The 21,164-nt window shown below is 44.3% G+C and overlaps 1 protein-coding gene across 2 annotated transcripts in view; it reads right to left on the minus strand.

Moving 5' to 3' along the window:
- Positions 1–21,164, minus strand: part of LOC142557414 (complement C3-like) — a 142,776-nt gene that overhangs the window by 38,191 nt on the left and 83,421 nt on the right. For both annotated transcript variants that reach the window (XR_012822768.1, XM_075669237.1), the window contains exons 22-27: positions 14,687–14,788; positions 8,079–8,267; positions 7,517–7,595; positions 5,765–5,921; positions 4,066–4,164; positions 327–486 (exon numbers count right to left, since the gene is read on the minus strand). Coding sequence is in view for 1 of the 2 variants with exons in the window: in XM_075669237.1 (XP_075525352.1) it covers positions 327–486; positions 4,066–4,164; positions 5,765–5,921; positions 7,517–7,595; positions 8,079–8,267; positions 14,687–14,788 (786 nt within the window). In the remaining variant the exon portion in view is untranslated. The remainder of the gene's footprint in view (positions 1–326; positions 487–4,065; positions 4,165–5,764; positions 5,922–7,516; positions 7,596–8,078; positions 8,268–14,686; positions 14,789–21,164) is intronic.

Below are 21,164 nucleotides of genomic sequence, written 5' to 3' on the forward strand. Positions count from 1 at the left end.
AGAGGTAGGAAGCACTGACTGCTACACCTTCGTATCACCAGAACGTGCTGGCATATGATAACTGCCTCGTGCCTCTCTCTATGCTAGGATACTATGGTCGTAAAACTAAGATGAAAAAATAGCAGCCGATACGGACAAAATTAATACCATAGTAACATCTCCTCGCCATACCGCGTTTTTTTTTTATTCTTTGCTTGTCTTATTGAGAAATTTGCAAAATAGGTTCTAATCCGCACTCTAATATCACTATTCCTCTCATTTGATCAGTTGTTTTTTTTATTGTAAACATGCAGTGCTATAAGCAAGGAAGCGCATAAAAGACTTACAAGGTTCGTGGGTGAGCTTTTGCATGAGGGCCGACAGTGCGCTGTCTTTTCCCGTGACGTTTCCTCGCATCATTGCGTACGCTGCGAGAGCCGTTGCGTGGGCGTTTTCATTTCTGAAATCTGTCTCGCTCAGGTACGTTGCAATGGGATACCAGTCGGGCTGCAAAGTACGCAACGTGACACAAAGCCATCTCTGACTCATGCCACTGTGAAGATGCAATCGTACATGCACGGTGTTACTGTGGGATCGTTAGTAACGTCCAACAATACGGTCTTCGGAGTGTGTTAAACCACAAATATTGTGGACCATTTTCCGAAACGAAAAGTTTCTTGGGCCGTGACCCAAGAGACGACATCACCAACCATTACATGATGCAGAGGTGCACTTATCCACCACCACATCCCCAACTCAGTAGATCGCAAGCTGTCCAGTTGCAACTACACACCAAATCATACAAGAGGCCAATGCTGATGCAGGCTATTTATCCAGACATATACACAACAGATAGTTGCAAAGTGTATGGCACCAGAGCCACGCTAGAACACATGCTATGGGAATGGCAGGGACTAATACAGGACAATGAGAGCGAAGCCTCCGTAAACAGCTTCTGCGCGCGATGGCAGGCCGGGCTGCTCAGCTCGAACCTAGAAGACCAACTCTGGGCCGTCCAGCGGGCCAAGGAGGCTGCCGGGAGGCAAGACCTCTTGGTAACTTCGGCGGGTGCCCCAGCCCACTAACTCACTGGACACGAATCATTCTGTTCCGAAATAAAGTTTTCTCACTCACACACTCCCGTGGCAGCCCACGCATACGTGGGAGACTTACAAAGCAACGCAGGCATTACTGCAGTTTGTGAAATTGACTGCGTTATGTCTGCTAGTGCCTCGCTCAGTCTCTTTTTTTTATTTTGTCCCTTAACCCCCCTCCTTTCTCTGCCTAGGGTAGCAAATCGGACACACGTCCGCCTATAGCTTTCCTACCCGTGCATTGAGTCCTAGTAGTGCTCGATGCACAAAAGTTCGCATTACGCACAAAGCTTGCGGCAATGCAAAATACGGAAAATGCTTGAGCTTATAATGATGTTCCGCAAACAATTGCTGAACATCCCAAAGTTCTTGTGCTCAAGAGAACTTATGCCATCTAGTATTATTCTGCGAGATTCCGAGTACTGCACGATGGGCTATCTCTCACGCTGTAGGCAAGTGTTTCGGAGTAATCTTTACCGCCAGGGATTGTTTAACGTGCACCCGAAGCACGGTGCACAACCGTTGTTGCATTCCGCTCCTGCCTCCCATAAGCCCCTTCCCCTGTGTAGGGTAGCAAACCAGACGTGCGTCTGGTTGACCTCCCTACCTTTTCTGCATTCCTTTTCTTCCTCCTCCTCCACTCCCGCGGAATGCTGCCGAGAACAAAGTCGGCGAGCTTGTGCTAAGGAGCACAGCGCCCCACCTACAGTGACACCACAATGGGTTCGAACATCAAATGTAGCTATATTTTTTGGGAAAATATTACTAAAATAGGCAATACCGGAAGTTCTCAACAGACAAAGCTTCTTCAGATTATTTCCCGTCACGTAAGAGTGCCGACGATAGTGCTTGCGCAACCAAGCACCACGTAAACATAAAACGAGTCAGGAGAAGTTATCGCACATCCCTGCATTTCTCAGTTGTGTTGTGCATTCTATCTATCCGAAATTTTTTTCCTGCACCATTTTCATTCCTCGATAAGCGATCGCCGAAACAAGCTAACCAGGGCAAGAATTTGTCAGTACTTTGAAGCAGCTCATTTATTAATTAGTGCGAAGAATTCTTTGCCTCATTCTTCGCATTTCTTTGCAGCAAATGGGTAGGCACATAGGTGAAGGTGCCTGTCTCGCTTTATTTCACAGAAAGTCCATTCCAATTCCAGCCTTCTCTTTGAAACAAGTGGCGAGTGCACCCTCACCACTTCTTTATTGTTGTTTTTTCTTGTGGCAACTCGCGCTTTGAGGCGTCGTGTTGGACCGCACAATCCTCAGTACCAGCACAACCCCTCCCCCACACCTGCCTCGCAGCAGTTCATGCTACTTATAAACTGTGCGACGGTGTACCAACTTCATGAACGGCCAAGGCGATCACGGTTTATCATTTCTTCATGGTGATCAAGTACACTCAACGTTTAAGCACGCACCACGCGACACAGACTTAGGTGCGTGTGATAGTACAGCACATAACCGATGATGGTATCCCAACCTGTGTGATCCTCACCTGTGCCTTTACTCGTCTGCTACCTATGCATAAATTTTAAAAAGAACTGCCATGTCGTAAGAATTCGTGCAGTTGCCACCATACGACCGTCTTCAGCGCGGTCGTAATCGCACTGCCTTCATCATACTCGCGAACGCTCACGACCCTACACGCACAACTTCCGAATTTAGACAAACTCGTCGGTCCGCCTGGTATCGCTTTGCAAGAACACCCCCTCCCCCCGAAATATAAGAATGTTCGATAACCAGATGCCTGCAAATGGTTCCCACAGTGCGTGGGATCTGCACAATTTTTAGATATTTGTTTTACATCGCCCCTAAAACGGCCTCTTCTGAGGGTATTATAAAGGGATGTGTGTGTCCTAAACATTTGCAGCCATAAACAGTCCAATAATTCCTACACACAAAGGCAAGACAATACATCAGAGAAAGAAGGCAAAAGTTCCATAGTAATCAACAGCGTATTTCTAATTAGGGCAAATTAGAATTGATACAAAGATAATACAAACGTCACATTCAGTGGAACGTAAAATCAGTTAGAGAAAATGCATCACGTTCCGCGACAGGTGTTGTTCACAAGCTCACGAAAATTTATGGAGGGCGAGAAACAGTGACTGTGTCGGACGACAGATCAATCGAATCAGCTGCGGTTCTAGGATCGAAAGATTAAGATAAGTAGAGTGTGTTAAACATGCTAAAAAGGAGACGCATTTATAAACAAAGTCTTCGCTGAAACAATTTCCCTCATTCGCATGTTCCCAAATATATTCCTGCAATCGAGCAAAGATTCGCTGTTCGTTTACATCTGATCGAGAAAAAAATATCCCCGCATAGTCGCAAACTCAGAAGCTCAGGTGATCAAACATCACTGCAGACTGTGGTAATCTGCACGTCAGGTTTTCTCTGCGGTACTGCTAACACAGACTCAGCACCTGAACTGAAGACAATTTTCCTGACAGCCCAAAATGTCGGTTGGCACACTGGCCTCGGAGAAATCACACGCTCGTTGCCCTATCACCAACAATGCAGAGGATTTTCAATCTTTCAACCCTTGATTACATAACCGCAAACAGGCCTAGAGGTCATTATTTTTTTGTTTCTACAATTATATGCTTTTGGACTCCTAGTTGATGAACTTGAAGTTTATCTCCTGCCTGATTATTCACTGGAATATATTGTATGCCTACCTCAAGCAAAAATCTTGACCACCCATACCTGACTACAATTTTTTTGAGCTGCAGCAGTATCAATAAAGGTAATTTTTCTCTTGGCTGTGCAAGTGAGATTGAAATTCGAGGGTGTATTACGAGTCGTTAGGGGAAGCATCTAGTGCACTCCCGAAAACTTGTTTGAATAGCTTGACTGATAAAATACTTTAACATTTTTTTAGAATTTCTCTTCCAAAAGTGTTTGTGGTCAAGAGAACTTATGCCACGAGAATGCTTCAGTGACGTACGAACTGAACCCGCGCTAATAGGTGAAATGACAGTCACCTTCCTGATCACACGTATCTTTTCTTCCACGAACGGATTACATTCCACCAAGGTGATGAATACGAAGGCTGTCATGGCCGTAAACTTGTCTTCAGTTCCCTGTAAGATTCAGAAACAAGAATAACAAACCACTGTTTCATTGCGCCAACATTGGAATCACGCGTGTCGCTCATTTTTGCAGCTATAGTAGCTCAAAGATTCAGTTCTTCATATACAAACAAGTCAGCGGAGGGCCTGCATTCCAAGTCATGTCTCAACCATTTCTGAACTCATTATACGGCATTCGCCACAAGAAAAATATGGCACTATCAAAATGTTAGAGAGTTATCTGTTAAGAGCTTATCGACGAATTCCCACGTCATTCTCGTAGCCCGTTTGGTATTTGGTTTAAGAGCTTATCGACGAATTCCCACGTCATTCTCGTAGCCCGTTTGGTATTTGGTTTCTAAGGAATTATTTTCCAAGCCTTCGCAGAGTAGGATTAGTGCGCAAGGCATGTTAATGATGATCCTATCCCCTTCAGTCATGGCATACACATTTGTGGACGTGACCTACATTTGCCATTACTTTGCAGTGGTTGCAAGGAATAGACAACGAACATTAAGCTTTCAGTAAAGTGAACATTCTGCTTCCCTAAAGTACACCCATTTCACTTCTGAGTGAATTTTATTGCTTCAGACGACAGCTTTGGTGAAGGCGCTAGCGTGTTTGACGGGACATTTGAAGTGGGGCGTTATGGTAGAAATTGCGAAACATTTTCTTCCCTCATTGCAATGCTTCCACCCAATAATTAACCTGTGCTTGTATTTCGAGCGGGTGATTCATTATTTTTAATGAAGAAACATAGCATGACTGACTGTACAATAAATGAATAATTAATCGCTATGTAATTATGGTGACGGTCTATAAAATGCAGAGTTATTCTCATCCCACCTTGACTTGCTTTCTATGGAGTCTCCAGCACCGTGGCATAAAATTATGTAAATTTCACACATTTATCAACAGTTGAACGTAATTTGGGACTGAAGGGGCTATTGAGGCTATATTGAAGGTATATTAGTAATCTACGCTGATAAGGAAAAAATGTAAATGAGCCACTTTGACCATGAGGAGCAAAAATAACCCAGACACAGCGCAAAGACACATAAACATCAGGTCGAGCTCAAATACACTATCTCTATCTCTTTCACAACGCTACGTTAAATTGATAAGTTGTTGTTAAAGGCATTTGTTCGACACGTGCTTTTATTAAAAAAGAACCTTTACGGCTTCCTTCGTATTCGTAATTTCCTTAACTCACTAGTGGAGCTTAACTTTTCTCTTTCAATCTAAAGCTATCCCTCACCTTAAAACTCTGCGCCACAACACATATCACTAACCAAGCTAGGCCCAGTTCGTTTTCTTGTACCAGGTAGACTTCAGTACTACACTTCAGTTTGTGCGAGCGCTCCTTTATAGCAGGTTGTTCAGTGGCGGTGATGGTCTGTCGCTGAGCACGATGCCGAGTTTTTCGATGGGCGCGAAATGCAAAGGAAACGCCCACTCAAAGAGCTCTGAGTGCAGAGCAAACGCACCTACGTTGCCAAAGTTAATCCGGAACGCTCCACTGCGGCATCTTTCATAGTCCGTTTACTGCGTCGCATAGATTAAGCAAGATCGGGCAGCCAACCAGTCAAGGTCCTTCAACTTGCTAACTTACCAGAATGCTTTCCTCGGCGTAAGGCCACTCTTCCTGGAAAACAGCCCTAGACTTCTTTTGAATCAGTATCCACTGCAGGCCATATAAAATGACCGAGTCGTCGATGCTAGTGTACTGCCTTGCTTTGCACAACGTGCGCGTGACGAATGCTGTCAACCTTTGCAAGCAAGAAAAATTACAAATGAGAACAAATAAAACAATAGGACACGTCGAGCAAACGCTATCAAACAGCCCTGCGCATATTTCTTGTGTGGGCTCTCGTACCGGATGCATACAAATGCATCCAAGTGAAAAACTTCCGGAAACATAACTTCTGTAGAAACATTCAAAGATGACCGTCAATGTAAGCGAATGGCCAAACGCTTTAAGAGAGATATTTACTTTAATAAAGAAATGATGCGCTTGAAGGCATATATTTGCTACAGTGAAAAAATTGAGGCAGCGCTTGTTCTTTCTTTGCCTAATTCCACAGAGAACAAAGGCGTTCACCTGTACATCCGCAGCAGTAATTAGAGGTCCATATATAAGCCGATTCGTCACATCCCTGTCCCCTCCAGCGACGTTGTGAGCACCGGCATAAAAGGCGACTGTCGTCCTCTTCTCCCGACAATAGAGCCCTCTCTAGCAGCCGTCAGAGGGGGAGAAGTTCCTGGCCCAACTGCTTTTTCCGGAGCACTCCATAACCACGTCTACACCAGGCATAAGCCTCGTATAGGTCTCGTACAAAGCACATATACCATGTCAAGCTCCCACATGAGAGCACGTGCCTCTCAAAGAGCTATATAATGTCTGGTGTTACGCTCCCCCGAATTCGGGTTTCGCAAGAGTATGCACCTTTTGTATCGGCGCCGTTGCATCGGCGCGTAAGATTGCGACCCACACTGACGACCTCGAGAGTGCGTGAAAAGCCAAAGTCATTCTTTTCGGATCATGGTACAAATAGTTCCTGTAGGAACAAAAATCATTGGTGACAACTGCTTTCGTAAACACAGCTGGGTAACTTTTGTATAAAGCCTCCTGTACCATGACGAAGGCCGGCGTTGCTACCTCTCTTCATCACGCCGGTGCATGTGTGACAACATGCTTGTTCATTTAGTAAGTCAGCGTTTACAGGACTTTATGCAACTGCTAAAACGACTAACCTTACTTCGTATAGCTGTCTAATAATTTGCTACCACCATCAATGCTCCGCCTATCGGACGAACCTGACTTTTTTAGTTAGCAGTTTCCAATTGCAAGCTCACTTCAGCAGCCGACTGGTGACGCCAAGTTTCACCTTTGAACGAAAAAGCATTAGGACAACACGCAATGAGTGACAAAAGAAGCCACAGCACAATATGCGCGTTCACTTGCCATACACCGTTTTCCAGTCTTTAGCGTTGATTCATTCGAAGACGTTTCCATACAAACTAGCTCGGCTTCAAAGCATAATGAGCTTCACCTTGCCACTAGCTTGCGGCATGTCAGTAAAATACGTCCCCCCCCCCCCCCCCGACAAAATGGTACACTAGCATATATGGTTAACAGCGCGACAATCTACATGGGAAGTAAGACAAGCAGCAGGAAAGAGAGCTGCTTACTTCTCATGTAGGTCGTCATGCTGTTAATCAAAGATGCAACATTACCAACATGCCCCTTTCAGCCACCCTTGCGTACCCTAGCATACTTGAAGTCTGATGCAGAGTATTATAGCTGATGCGATTAAAGTGCTCCGCCTAAAAACAGTGAATAGGCAGAGACTGTGGAGCTTACCACAGGCTACCAGGCACAGTGTTCCCAAATTTCGAGAAAAAGCCGGTCTCGTTCCGAAAAGACAGCTGCCGTTGATATCCTACGCGGGGAAACAAAGGCAAAGACTTCCCATCAGGCTTTCCTTCGGTGCACAGACAAAGCGTTATAATTTCAACGTACATTTTTCCTCGTGTTACTGAAAAACAGAACACTCCTCCGGATCCGGTCAGTCAAGGAAGCAATTAAGAGAATAAATTGCAGGAATATATTCGATTACTAGATCTATACTTTAGATGTGCTCACGATTTATTTTATTCGCATATTACTTCATAATGTTTGGTTGTTCCTGCTCACCTCATTTTTCCCCTGCTGATTTGACAATGCCTGACAGTCTTTGTACTTTCTCGGCTTCCTCCATCATTTGACGTGCACATTATCACAAGCCCGTTTGCAATGTTATGTAAATTTTTGAACTTTTTTTTTTAACCAATGTACTAGAAACATGTCCATGCTGGTGAGGCCAAATTACCTATAGTGTCTTGAAATAAGAAGAAATAAATAAATAAGAAAAATATAAGCTTACCATCCCTTAGGTACCGAACCCCTTTCTCTTCAAGTGCACGGTCAGTAACATTCCTCCTTTTGAGGTATTCGAAAACATACAGCGTTTCTGCCATGAGCACAGCGTTCTCCTCGCCGCTTCCGCTGGGCATCTTCATGAGGACCCCGATCTTCTCCAGCGTCTCTTCAGCCAACGAGCCTACCTGGTTTCCTAGGCGACGAGATGATTTGGAAAGTCATCATTACACCCGAAATAAAGAGCGTGTTCTGGACCAATAACTTTCGGCAATGCGTTCGAATCTGGTTATAAAACAACGAGGTTTGTGCAAAAAAAAAAAATTTGTTCGATATATCGGGTAGTTCTATTTACTCAAACTACCCCATAACGAACGTGCACGAATTTCCGGGATGTGTTCATTACACGTAGAGTTATCTGCTGAGAAAGAAAAGAAAGAGAAAACCTATTCTTTTACGACAAGGCTACGCGTGGTAAGAGCACCAATGTTTGCCTGTGCCTTGAAATGGTTCTCAGTGTACTAAGAATGGCATTCTCAATGCTCAAGATTGCGTAAACGTGCTAAGTGGCTATGATATGTTGCTGCTGAGAGCTATGTTGCAGGTTCAATTATCGATTGAAGCGGCCCAACTTTAATCTAAATCGAAGGCAAACACCGTCGTGGTCTGCGCCTGGGTGCTTTAAAGAGACCCACAAGACTCGTGTGGTCAAAATCAATGCAGAGGCCAGCACTAAGGTGTTTACAAAAAGCCTCAATGCTACTTTCTGTCATTGAAAATCGACATCCAATATCAACTGTAAATACAGCTCGACAGAATCCGAAGGGCAAGCCATAGTGTCTAGGTAGTGTACAACCCCGAACTACAAAAACTGTTGCTCTGGAGCTAGTCCCACTTTAAGTCAATTTCCTCCTGAAATGCACACGGTGCTGACCAGACGTATGCACGAGACATGACGCACAGATATTGTATTGGAGGAGTTATCTCCTGCAATTCTGTGCCCACGCTCAAACACATTTTATTATTGCGATAGCAATTATATCGACACTCCAGGCGCATTTTTGCCGTCGGCGACGCCGTGAGGTTTCGTATGAGTGAAAGCATGTGGAGGAGAGCCGGCGAACGCAGTTAAATCTGTGCACGAGCGAGGAACGCGGCCTGGATGCGTGCCGTCTCCTGTCACGTGCGAGGCCGAGGGGTCGGGCAAGGCAGGAGGGACGTTATTCTCCGGCGGCTGCTAGGGTGCCTCGATGTCCTTCTCGCCCGCCGCTCCATACATGGTGGAGACAACGGCGGCCTCTACTATGGCATTGGTCACGCGAATCGTGGATGCCGTAGTAGATCCCTTTGGCGGATGCCATAGGGACGCGTTACTGGCGCTCGTGTGCCTTGAAAGCAATCTGCGACGTGGCAAAAGCACGCTTATAATATTCTTATACTGTGAGCCAAAATGCGCGCCCATGCTCACCTTATCTTCAGAGTGGTCAGCGATGTTTGCAAGATAAGCGTAGCACTGGTAGTTTCGTATGTGCCGTATATTCGGCGTTTGGTTCGCGTGGAAGCGAGAGATGCATGAAAGTCAATTCGCTTGCTGCTGCCGCGATTCCTCACTACAGAATTTTGACAGCGAGTATCCGCGCTCATTGAGCGAGATATGTTCATGTTTACCTGTGTGCGCGTGACACCGTGCTGGTTAACTTAGTTTAAGAATGTTGGTGGGCTAGTTGGTTTGAATCCATGATAGAATATGTAAGCGTGACTGAACAAGGACATAGAAAGAAGCAGACACACAAAGACAGCACTGTCTCTGTGTGCCTGTTTCTTTCTACATCCTCGTTGAGTCACACTTACATATTCTGTCATTGTTAATTTAGTTAGTAAGCGAATGTTTGCAAGATTATAGGGCTGATAAAACAACTATCCTTACTTCGCACAGCTATCTACATATTTCCTACCGCAATCGGTGCTTTGCCTTTCAGGCGGAAGTGTGATTTTTTTGTGCTAAACTTATCGTCCGCTCTGACATGACTCTAGACAAGAACCCGGGTGGCAGACGTACGCAACAAGCCGCGTACATAGAAGCTCTCTTCTTCAACTCGAAGACGCCCGCTTCTGCGAGTACTCACATTCATTTCACAGGCGACAGAAATATCATATGTCATAACAACACAAACTATTAATGCCATATACAGCGCGAGCAGGCCTCCTCCCTGCACTCAATGCCAATTTGCTGCACGCTCTTGATGCTGACGATTCTTTTGTCCCAGTGTTTCAGCCCATACAAAACGTAGAAAAAAACACAATCAGCCACAGAAGAGAGTGCTGTGCCTCGAAAAGACACACGTCTGTCCTGCCCCTTGTTGCTCTTTCTTACGCTGCCATGAAAAAAGACTGCCCTGAAAAATACTAGACAACACACCTAGAAATAGGTTGAATAGGTGCTTTTCTTATTCAGTCCAAACCTTAAGTTGGGAAAAAAGCCACAGTTTCGCCTGAAAGTAAACCATCAACTGTGATAGCAAATTAGCCGACAGCTATAGACCTTTTCTTCGGCCGAAGAGGAAAGGGTGCGCGGCAAGCCTTTCCTCCTCTCTGGCTTGTGTGATCCGGCGCGACGCTGCTTGAAAGTATTGCCGTCGCGTGCTGCGAAACGATTTCGATATGTTTTAGATCGTACTTTGCGAAATTTATGCAATGTCCGTTCATATAAGGTCATCAGGGAAGCCTTTCGGGGCATCGGTAACTACAGTATGTGAAATATCTCTTTCAGGCGCAAACACGCGACGCGCATTATCAGCCACAGTGTATGTGTTGTAAACTATTTTGCGTATTCGGTTTTAATTCAACGAAGAGAACTGGTGTCTCTGTATTACCAGCATGAAATGGTAAATCTGATCACTATCTGTTAGCATGGCGTAGGCACTAAAACATAAGAGCGCATGCTCGTGTACGGCCAACCTAAGGAAACCATGAAACATCTAAGTGGCAGGCGCTATCAAATAATTGTGATACACCGGCACCCTTCCGAGACATTTCAAGTCTAGTAGGCTTGAAGTCACTATATGTCATCACTAGCCTTTCTGCGCGAGGCCAATGGCACTGCACAACACAGCTATCACTGCGGTTGGTGAACCAGCATGTTACATATATAAGTTGTGTGCTTTGGCATTACCTTTTTGCCCTGTAAAGCCATATCCGAGATGGATCGCATAAAAAAATTGCAATGGCTATTTTTGAGGACAAAATTGCCTTAATACGTGTAAGTGGGTCGTAGAGAATGGAACGAACAAAACCGAAAAAAGAAAGATTCTGTTGTCATCCCCTTTCTCGAAGAAAAAAAGAATAGAGAAAACGGGCTAACAGCGCAGTACGGCCTCGCATAGTCACACCGCACAATGTTTGTAGATCTATAAACATTGATACAGCATGCTTGACCATGCGCTATATAGAACAAAGATATCTGCGATCCAGTATCTGCCACAGCTTAGGATGCTCGCACAGTTCATAAACGGTCCCTTTGCTGGACAAGTATAGTTCACACCGTAAGGTATGCTGTTATTACTAACCAAAACTATCTTATTCATGGGTGGAAACATACACAGAACCAAGTAGACACGAAATGTAATCTGTAGCTAACAGTTTGAATGCTTGTCAAAGTATAACAGCACAGCTCCGGACTATCGTAGCAGAACGGTACCCACGCTGTTGCGATCGTCGCGTATGTTCCATTGCTCCTAAACCGCAGCTTAGAACTAGAGGATAATACTGCAATAAAGTCACATTATTGAATGGAACTTTCAGAAATACACAATTGATTTCCGATTGTAGGCTGATTGTAGGCTCAAACATGCGAGCACACATTGCGCTGAGTGCTCCGTTCGCCTCAATGCCAGCAGAAAGTCCAGCCATACCGACTTAAACCACTTCAGTACGTCTCACAGAACCGTTTTCCACCACGTAGAAAACGCCGCGTCATCCTAAATAGACCACACGAGCGCGCAAACAAATGCCAGAAACTGCCACCGAGCATATACTTGCCATGCAAAACGGAGCGGTCGCGCAAGCAAGCATGCCGATTGCCCATAGATGGCGCCACTGCGTAGCAATATGGTGGTGCCCGTGAAAAAACGGTCTGTACGAAGTAAGGACAGTAGCTTTATCGGCTGTGTATATGAGTAAGCATTCGCTTACTAACTAAAGTAACAAGCCTGGTACCACTCGCACACAAGCGCACAAGAACACGTCTCACTCGATGATCGTGCACACTCGCTGCCAAACAAACGCTGGAGTGAGAAGGCGCGGCTGCAGCAGCGACTGAATTTACCTTCTTGCTGCCTCTCGCTTCAACGCGAACTACACACAAAGCTATGAGCCCTCAGCGCCTCTAGACTCTGTATTCATCGCAGACCGTTTTAACGCAACAGCGTTAAGGCGCTCGTGTCGCAGAAAAGCCAGTGTCGTCGACGTCGGTGGCGTTGGCCGTGAGCGATAAATCCCAGAAGGCACTTCATAAATAAAAAACATCTTGCAAGGTGGGCTGATGGCAATCGAACCAGGGTCTCCGGAGTGTGAGACGGAGACGCTACCACTCAGCCACAAGTTTGCTCCTTTAAAACGACACAAAATCGCCTCTAGTGAATGCGGTGTTGCCTTAGAAACGTGCCGTAGAAAGTTACACTGCGGTGTATATCGGTAATTATGACCATGTAACTTACAGAAGTCGCAGTTTCACGAGTAGCGAAGTACGTTTCCGCTGCATTTCTTCTGCACTATGCGCACATGCAGAGCCATCTTGCGGCAAACACAGAAGACCTCCTCGCAATGTACGGCGCTGCCCCGACACGTGGCGCGCCACTCGCCCCATGATCGCGTCCGCCTTCATGGCGCGTCGGGGCCCTGCTATCTGTGCCGATCGCGACGTTTGGCTGGCGTAGCGCGTTTGAGTAGGCAGTGCGAACGGGGTGCGATAACGCTATCGCGTTCCACTCTTGAAGGTGAAGCTTAAGCGTCCTCCAATTTTTCAAGATATGGGCGGCACGGCCTCGCCGTACGCAGTAGCCACCGCAATAGAAAGCCCCCACCCCCTTCCCTCCTCCTCCCGACGGAAAACGGCACGATTTGTGCCGTTTTGATTTGCGATTTGATTTGTGATTTGTGCCGACGGAAAACGGCACGCTCCTTCCCTGCTTTCCTTCCTTGTGCACGGGAGACTGAGCCGCCATTGTCAGCTCACCTTCGCACACTTTCATTCAACAGCATGCAGCGCGCAGCGACGTTATCACCCTTAAACTTTACACAGAACATCACGGGTACAACGACGCCTACGTCAGAAATGCGCCTTGAATGTCCACATAATTGCTATCCTAATAACAACAAATAATGCCAGTTCTGTTTTCTTCCATGAGTGTTCTTTTTCTTACTGCGCGGATGTGTATAGACTATAACTAGCCTAGAAAGAAGTATTGATGAGTTCAAAAGGCGCATGTGTGTGTATGTGCGTGTGTTGCAGAGTAATGTGCGTTTCAATACATACCTGAGTCAAAAACTAATACAAATATTTGATGCATGTTACCCATATGAGAATTCCTCACAATGATTTCTTACAACCACTGGCTGTCATTTTGCATGCTCTCCACAACATGGATTATATGCGAAGCTACGCGAGTTTACTTAAACGTGTGTGCCAACCGTATCTGCATTGAAATATAGCGAAACAAATTTGTTTTCAGTATAGCCTGCAGTCATTCTTATTTTAAACACTCCTTCGAAAGTTAGGCCACTGCAGGGCCTTTTGTTTGTTGTTAAACAAAAATAAACAACATGGACTTCTGGAAACGAAAAGCGCGTCTGAATGAGCTGTTCAAGAAAGGTCAAGGGTTCCAGCCCAAGCTTGCGTTGGCACCTGTGTCAACGAGACATCACACGAAGAGACCAATATCGAAAATACATATTTTTACAAGGGAGTTGTCCAATAAACACTCAGGTTGACGCTCCGAAATCTTTATTTCTGAAAATTATTCAACGGCAGATTTATTCATTTCTATATGCTCTCCAGCAAGTAAAATGCACGCGTCCCGTCATTTCTATCGAGCTTACATAACGTGAGCAAAGCAATCTTTTTGCCACCATATTAAAAATCGTCTCCAACGTCCACGAATTACGTCACGTTCCATGTCCAACTACATGACAAATCAACTTGCATTTTTACCGTTCTCCAAAGCATTACAATGGTCCCCTGATGCGTTTTCTACAGTCCCAGATCGAGCATTCCCGACTTCTTTACGTACCTGGGGGTTGAAGAAGGCATTGCTTTGACATGGAAAAAGGCGTAGTTATAGTGCATTGGAGGAAATGTTTAAAAAGGGCTAAAAAGGTGGCTTCCATCATGTTATCCAGACTTGGTGGGAACAGACAGATGAGTGCATTTCAGTTACTGCAGAGACTACAAAAAGGGATACAGGCGGCAATAAATAATGTCCATTAAAAAAAGATTTGAAAGCATCGGTCTCAGTCTTTATTGAGCACCCCTTGCAATCTGTACCCCACATAGGTAGCAACTTCTACTGTCATCAGTCTTGTTTGGGTAAAACAAGACAATACAACGAAGCCACTTACCCATCAGGGAAAGCGAACAGCGCATTGTGCCTGGCACAGCGTCCGGAGGCGAAACAACATCAACGGAGATGGTTTGCTGGTTGGTTTCCGAATCTATGAAATCTGTAGAATAGATGAAGCAGGAGGTCATGGCCTGTTAAATCTAGTATTGGAAATGGCGAATCACTTCTATGGAAGCCTGCACAGTGGAGGAAATTAGACGAAAGGGTAAAATTGACATCCAGCCGAAATGTAGCACAAGGCTACAAGCTACTACTTGAAACCCAACCATTAATTCACATTGAGCACGATATGGAAATACCGGTAGTGGTTATAGTTGTGCATTTTACCTGTCTTATGCTGATGGTAGCGATGATGTTGATGATCATTCCTATACAAGCTTTTTATGAACAATGCATAACTTTTTCCAAGGATGCAGCTGTAGATCTGTCTCTGCATGTTTGTTTAGAAAAACGGCGCCGGCCTCTAGATACTATTTCATTTTTTTCACTCAATGACTGTGAACAGACGTTATGAAGCTACTGCTTCTATTATCCCTAGAAATATCTACTTGACGTTGAGGGCAAGCCTAAAGGTTGCATGGCGGGAAAACTCTGAGATGACTCAGGTGGCATCTTAAGAATCTCAAAAACGCCAATAAGCTTCCTCGCTAGAAGGACATAGACGCAGCTGCAGGATGGTGAATCAATTGCACCCTGTCAAAGGAGACTACAGAAATATATCAGGCCGAGTTAGATCGATAGATTATTCATCTAGAAGTCTCGCATCGCTTTCAGGTTGCCAACATATGATTTTGTTGTGTAGGAAATTCAAACCCAAGGCACATGTGCCACTCCAAAGTTTGAATCGCCTGTTGGCCTGATCTTGGCCTGATCTTGATCTTGGCCGTTGGCCTGAGCCAAAGTTGGCCTGATCTGTACGTGACCTATCTCTTGGCCACTCTTTGTGAATCAGCCAGTGCTTACATCACAAGAGACAGAGAGAGAGCGTATGTCCAAATATGGGAGTGTTCCACTCCGATTTCTTTCAGTTTTTCATTTCCTCGCTCACAAAAAACTGTTTTCACTACAATTGAATGACGAAATTCGCTACCACAGAAGCTTAACTTTTCAACTTTTGGCAGCAGCAGTGTTCGGAAGAGCGTTTGCCTAAATGCTCCTGCATACTGTTACAGATAATTCTGGATCCTAGGACGACACCACTATAAGCCGAGAAGCGCACGTTTTCTGAGGCTGCATTTCGACTCCGGTTATCAACTAAGAGTTATCAAGGACGGACGTCACCGGCTGGCATCACCTGGCGTGGCGCTTGCATCGACGCATCTGCTATAAAGCTACGGCATCGCATCCAAGACGGCACTTTGGCAGCAGCAGTGTTCGGAAGAGCGTTTGCCTAAATGCTCCTGCATACTGTTACAGATAACCCTGGATCCTAGGACGACACCACTATAAGCCGAGAAGCGCACGTTTTCTGAGGCTGCATTTCGACTCCGGTTATCAACTAAGAGTTATCAAGGACGGACGTCACCGGCTGGCATCACCTGGCGTGGCGCTTGCATCGACGCATCTGCTATAAAGCTACGGCATCGCATCCAAGACGGCACTTTGGCAGCAGCAGTGTTCGGAAGAGCGTTTGCCTAAATGCTCCTGCATACTGTTACAGGTTAGTGGCTTTTTTAAGGGGGGTGTTATTGTGTTGCTGCCACTGCTGCTGCCAAAGGAGCGAACCTTGTTTATGTCAGTATGGAGTGTGTTGAGTGTGAACAAGAAATCTTGGATCCCAAAGAGAGTATATCTTGCATGACTTGTAAGCTTTCGTACCATGTAGGAAGCTGCGCAGGAGTGTCGGAGGCAACAATAAAATCTAAGAAATCAACCTACCAGAAATGGAAATGCCCGAAATGTAGGCTACCAACCTCACATGTTAACCAGGATGAGAAAGAAAAAGCACCGTTGACCGTAGAAGATATGTTGGTCGTACTTCAGGAGATTAACCGAAAACTTGATGTTTTGTTGCCACTGAAAGAAACTGTCGATGGAATTGAGCAATCGGTGCAGTTTATGTCCGAACAGATGACAGACCTGTTGACGCGCACAGAACAAAATGAGCGAGATATTAAAGCAATCCAGACTAGGCTCGCAAAAACAGAAATGAACAAAGAGCAGCTTGAATCGCTCAGTGTCCAACTCGATGACCTCGAGTGGCGCAACCGGAAACTGAACTTAGAAATTCATGGTGTACCACAAACGGAAGGCGAAAATCTTTTGTCCAAACTTAATGCTTTGGCCGGTGAAAGTGGATTGCCCCAGCTATCAGAACACGACATCACGGCAATTCATCGATTGCCGGCAAAGCGTGACAAAGTGCCTGGCATCATCTGCCGTTTCGCGAGACAGAGCATGAGGGACAAATGGTGGGCTAGCAGGCGGGAGTTGACCACTGCGGATGCCAATGTTCACATGTTGGAAAACCTGACCAGGCGAAATCGAGAACTGCTGAGGGAAGTGAAAGAATGGGCAAAAACAAATCAGTACAAGTATGTCTGGCACAGCAACGGCAAGATTCTGATAAGAAAGACTGATGGCGCGTCAGCAATGCTAGTGCAGCACTCTTGCGACCTTGGCAAGCTGCAATAAGAAGGGAGAATTGATTTTTTATTTTTGTTTCCTGCCAAAAATGCAGACTGTAACAGAAAAGAATTATCTACTCCCAGAGAACTTCAAAGATTACCTTGGCCCGGTTTTCCAGACGTCATTCAAATGTCTTCATATCAATGCTCGATCTGTCAGACGTAAAGAAGCATATTTCGACACTTTCTTTCAACAACTAAATGTTCCCATTGACGCTATCATGATCAGCGAAACTTGGTCTACAAGTGATTATGATGTCTTTCGAATTCCTGGTTATGAGACATTTTTTCTGAATCGTTACGCTGGTATTGGTGGTGGCGTATCCATATCATTTAAGAAGAAGTGGCGGCCTGAAATATTAGAGCGATTCACAGTTTCTGTGAAAGAATATGAAATCTTAACAATGTGTTTGAACAACACTATTTTTGTAGTGTGCTATCGTCCACCAAAGGGTTGCGTAGCCATATTCTTGAATTTTCTTGAAAGCCTGATTTCATTTGCAACCAGTCAGCATTTAAACATTGTCCTTGGTGGTGACCTAAACATTAATATGTTATCGGTTGATGCATCCCAAATGAGTTTAGATTTATTGCTTAGAACACATGGACTTCTGAATGCAATCAAAATGCCAACGCGTGTTACGATCACGTCTTCATCGCTGATCGATTTGTTTATCACTAACCATGACCCTAGTATGATCACATCTGGAGTAATAATTTCTGACATCAGCGATCACTTGCCAATATTTATGTGTGTTAAAAACATGTCTAAAAAGAAACGTAGTTCAACATATTCTTTCCAACTTATATCTGAAAAAACACTGTCGACATTTAGAAACTCGGTAGAAAAGAACAACTGGAGGCCTGTCCTTTTAGAAAATGACGCCAATAATGCTTACGAGGCATTCTTAGGTATTCTGAAGCCGATTTACGAGGCCTGTTTCCCAATATTAACAAAAAAACAAAGGCGTCACAGTCGCAAACCATGGGTCACACCGGAGTTGGTGGCAAAGATAAACACAAAGAACATCCTATATCATAAGTTTATTAAATCGAGAGCTGAATGTGATCTGACAGCGTTTAAAAAATATCGAAACCGCTTGAATACTGAGCTCAAGAAAGCCAGAAACGCCTATTACACAAATCAATTCACGTCAACTTGTGGTCGTGTCGACATTATGTGGAAGCGGCTAAACGCAATTTTGGGGAGAAACAGCAAATCAGGTGAATTAAATATGCTAAATATCGATGGTGTAAGTATAACTGGAAAAGAATTAGCAGATACGTTTAATACGCACTTTATTTGCGCTTCTAGAAATCAAGTCCCACATAACAATCTCAGTGATGTCGTTCATATAAGCGACACTATATTTCTCAAACCGGTTGAAGAAGCAGATGTAATGACAGCCTTCCACGAACTAAACAATAGCACATCCATTGATATTGATGGCCTCCAGATAAAGCCTATACGGTATATTTTTGACCTTATTTTACCATACATCACGCATATCTTAAACCTTTGTGTCAGTACCGCTGTATTTCCTCGTAAAATGCAGATTGCACGTGTAACAGTTATCTTTAAAAAGGGTGATAAAAACCAGCTCGGGAATTACAGGCCAATATCTATCTTACCCGTGTTTTCTAAGCTACTAGAAAAAGTAATACTTAGAAACTTTTTGCAGTTTGAAGAAAAACACAAAATTATAACAGCAGCTCAGTATGGCTTCCGTAAGCACCGCTCTACTGAACTTGCACTATTAGATCAACGAGAATATATATTGAACGAACTCGAACATAATAGGATAGTCATTGGTATTTTTCTTGATTTTTCGAAGGCATTCGACTTATTAAACCATACAATACTTCTTCGTAAACTTGAGCGTTGTGGCTTCCGCGGCCATGCACTATCGCTTGTGCAGTCATACCTCATGGATCGCAAACAGGCAGTAGCAATAAATGGTCTCCTCTCAGATATGCAATCTGTAGGCTGTGGCGTTCCACAAGGTAGCATTTTGGGTCCATTTCTGTTTAATCTTTACATCAATGACATTGTACATGCAACTCCATTCGTTAAATTTATCATCTATGCTGACGACACCAGTATTTTTCTTGCCGGAGATAATGCAGCCGAACTCACAGATACTGCAAACAATGCACTGAGGCAAATAGAAAACTGGAGTAGCAGAAATGCGTTGCGAATTAACACAGCAAAGACTAAAGTCGTTGTTTTCAGAGGTAGAAACAAGAAGGTCCGTCTCACTAAGAATATATTCCTTCAGTCCGTACCCTTAGAAGTTGTGCCTTCATTTAAAACATTAGGTATATTATTTAATGAAAGAATGTCATGGGATGATCATGTTAGCTTTGTAACAAATAAATGTTCACGTATTATTGGTCTTCTTTACAAGAACCGTGAGATACTACCGCGAAATGTAATGCTAATGCTATATAATTCATTGATACAATCGCATTTCAGCTATTGCCATTTAACCTGGGGTGCAACAACAGCAGGCAATCTTCAGAAACTACACTTGTTACAGAAAAAATTTCTAAGAATTGTTGAAAATGTTCCGCATACCTACCATACGGCCGCACTTTTCTTAAAGTATAACTTACTACCAATTACTAAACTTTATGACTATCGTCTGAGCAAGTGTGTGAAAAACGAGGTGTTGAAGAACATATCTTTTCTATCAAAATTAGCTGGTTTAGAAAAACGAGATGCAATGTACAGCACAAGAAACATAGCACAATGGAACGTAAAAACATACAGAACTTTCTATGGTAATCAAACATTAGAAAATAAACTACCACGACTTCTTAACAAACTCGCACAAAACGATATTGATCTCCAAAACACAACACGCCACAAACTGTTCGAGTATTTTTTACACTACACCTAACCTTTTTTTTTTTTTTTTTTTTTCTGTGATTTGTCTACCCAATTCTTCTTTCTTTCACCATCATTGTAAGTTTTCTTTCCAGCCAGGACAATGCTGTTGATTTTATGCTGACTACTGTAACCGGATAACAACTCTGCTATATGTATTTTTTTTTTTTTTTCCTTTGTTATCTGTATTTCCTGTATTTTCTTTTCTTTTTCGTGTGTGTGAAAAAAAGGAGAAAGAAAAAGGGAAAAAAAAAGGGAAAGAAAAACAACCACTGTATTGCTGTCAAAGTGGGGGCCCGTGGCCTTGTCAAGCTGTCCAACGGCAGCTTTTACTACGGGTCCCCGCCATCATCTGTACCATGGTGGCAAAATAAAATTTGAATTTGAATTTGAACCAGCTTGACCCATTTTTCTTTAGTACTCCTTTAAGAAGCACGAGGTGGTCAATTTCTGACCGCTTCAGTTTGCGAGTGCAACAGTCAGGTTCTGACGATGGCAGAATGGGAAAACCACTAGTGGGCCGTCCTTTGCGTGTGCTCATTGCAAAACTGGAGGCGGTCAAAATTAAACCGCGGCCCTCCACAAAAGCCTTCCCCTCAAGGCCACCTGCGCCACCATCACAGGGCTGAAACGCCAACCAGCCTGATTGTGGTGCAGCTTAATAAGTGAGGTTAAAACAGCGAATTTATTTTAATTTTTCCACACACGAAGTCTTTCGCATCGGTTCTCATGCAGCCACAGTGAATAAAACAGCACCATTCATAGGCGTGATCGGTATCAAATGTCAATCAAAGAACATGCAGTAACTTAGCCTATACTGAAGCTCCGAGACGGCCGTAAGGCCGGGGGATCGGCAAGAATGCGAGTCTCGACGCCAGCGTCGACGATGAGCTAGCACGAGGGGCATATTCGAGAAGTCATTCGAGAATATTCCTTGCCGTGCTATGAAGGTGTTGAAA

Source organism: Dermacentor variabilis, chromosome 9 (assembly GCF_050947875.1).
Source record: "Dermacentor variabilis isolate Ectoservices chromosome 9, ASM5094787v1, whole genome shotgun sequence".
NCBI lineage: Eukaryota > Metazoa > Arthropoda > Arachnida > Ixodida > Ixodidae > Dermacentor > Dermacentor variabilis.